Source organism: Sinocyclocheilus anshuiensis, unplaced genomic scaffold, assembly GCF_001515605.1.
Source record: "Sinocyclocheilus anshuiensis isolate Anshui unplaced genomic scaffold, SAMN03320099.WGS_v1.1 scaffold1079, whole genome shotgun sequence".
Taxonomy (NCBI): Eukaryota; Metazoa; Chordata; class Actinopteri; order Cypriniformes; family Cyprinidae; genus Sinocyclocheilus; species Sinocyclocheilus anshuiensis.
This window is the reverse complement of record NW_015548207.1, coordinates 1521463-1523685: the sequence shown is the minus strand read 5'-3', so window position 1 is coordinate 1523685 and position 2223 is coordinate 1521463. Positions and strand designations below refer to the sequence as shown.

The window sequence follows — 2223 nt, the reverse complement described above, 5'->3', positions numbered from 1 at the left end:
GTGCTTGTTTGTCAGCTGTTGTCTAATCTCATTATTTTCTTCTGGATTTATGCATTTTCTTGCTGTCTTTTACGGTTACACTTGATTTTGTATTGTGGACTATATTGTCGGAGAACTGTTTTGTTCAGTTAAAAAAGTACACTCAGGTTTGTTTGTTTGAGACTGGCCTACTGTACGTTGGGGAAAGAGAGGAAAATGGGACCTGACCATAATGATGGATGGATTTGGTCACTTTTCGCATTGTGATAGCCATAAATATAATGATAATTATGTTAGGGACCACACCAAGGCACAGTATAGTTGTGTTTATTATTAGTGTGGGCTGCCATTTTGACATCTGTTGCTTTAAATGCTCAAGCACTTTAAAGTCTGGTGGATTTTGATTGGCTGTCAATGTTTTTATTGCTCATAAGCTGGAAAAAAAAATGTCGTTCTGAAAGTGATTCCAGCTGTATTGTTCCTAGCATTACAGCTGTGATGTGGACTTCTCTGTTCTCATAGAATTGTTATACATACGATACAGTAGGCCTAAATATTAACTTCTATAATCTTTTTTGCCATTTTATACTGTAATAATAAATAATAAAATGATATAATTTCTAACTTTTTTTTTTTTTTTTTTTTTTTTTTTTTTGCTCTAGTATGCATTAGGTGGTGTGTGGTGCATTTAGCATAGTTTTTTTTCTCTCCGTAACCATAGAAAACACCTATGACCCATCAGGTCAGAAGCATAAACCAGATATTAACATATAAAGATATCAACTTTGTGGACCATTAAAAGTTACTTCTGTACTGTAAAACACCTTTTCGCTTCTATAATTGGAAGTTTATATTAGGATGTGAAGCCTTGTGCAGAAACATGCCCCCATGGAAAAGCGATTTCACCTAATTTATTGTGGAAATAATAATCTTTTCTCCATTTTAGCTTCAGTAAATTGCCTTTCTCTGAGCTTTTCATTGCTTTTCGCGAGTTTGTTTCATTAGAGAGACCCCGTTAGTGTCCTCCTACTCTCCAGTTAATTGAGGGCTTCTGACTCGTGTGCCCCTTCACTACTCCAGACAGCTGACTGTTTACACACACACGAGGGGAAAATGGTCCAGGACTCCTCTTACTGCCCATAACTTAAGGACAATATATTGTGCGCAAGGAAGCTTCCTTAGTCTTGGGAGGAATACATGCCAACATCAGGAGCAGAGTGTTCAATCACCCCGCAAACTTTTTTCCTGTGTAAAGTGCCCCAAACTCTCCGATGGGATCCCCGTGGAAAAACGCGCAACTGTGAGACTCAACCATGGAACTTTTTAACGTCTTTTTAAACTCATCTATCTGCACCTGGTGCTTATGTCTACTACCGCTGAAGTTGCTTGGGCAACTGGGTAAGTCAGAAACACGCTTATAGTACATCTAACGATGTTTAGGACGCATTTGGCACAACTACACCTTTTGCGCACGTTTAAAAGGCGATGGTTTCTGTATCTCGCTGCAGATTGCGCTATTGATGGAAATAAGGAGCCTATGTTTAGAAGTTACTCATGCACCTTTTAAGCTTTGAAATGTTGAAATGCAATGCTTGCTCGTTTACTCAAGAATTTGCCATATTCCCAGAACCTTGTGCACAAACCTTGTGCACAAAAATGTTGCAAGTAGTTTTTTTTTCCATTATTTATGATGCTACTATATTTTATATTGCATGTATTATTGTTTTCATTGTATTTTGTTTTAAACTAACCTCATAACATCAGTATGAAAGGGGGTTTTATGGGTTTGATTTTATTGTTCATTATTTAGTTATCTATGTATTTTACTGCATTGTATTATTTTTGTTAATATGTAGGCTATTTTATTTTATTCTACTTTTATTTTAGCTCATAACATAGTTTAAAAGTTGTGCATAAGATTTTTGTCTGGCTGCGTCAGGAACATGTTTTTGAGATAAATGTGCTTTCAATCCGCAAGCCATTGTTTTCATTAGTGCTCAATATCCAGGTTCTCCAGAGGGATTTGCACAGCTGTTACGACGAGGCGTTCCCCATAGCGACCCCTAGAGGACGCAGTTCGAAGTTCCCATGAAAGGGAACTGTGCGAAACTTCGTTGTAACTCTGCGCACTGACATCCATTTGCGCACCAAATGGAGAGTCTGTCTGCGCAGTTCAGACTGAATTAAGAGCCCGGTGTCATGAAAATGCGTATAAATAGTACGCCAAATAAAAACGAAAACTCG

General features: G+C 37.7%; 1 protein-coding gene across 1 annotated transcript in view; it reads left to right on the top strand.

Moving 5' to 3' along the window:
* Window positions 1-1075: 1075 nt before the first annotated feature.
* LOC107653538 (von Willebrand factor D and EGF domain-containing protein-like) overlaps window positions 1076-2223 on the top strand; it is a 65375-nt gene continuing 64227 nt past the window's right edge. The window contains exon 1 of the mRNA XM_016440283.1: window positions 1076-1377. Coding sequence (XP_016295769.1) covers window positions 1293-1377 — 85 coding nt within the window. The 5' untranslated portion in view covers window positions 1076-1292. The remainder of the gene's footprint in view (window positions 1378-2223) is intronic.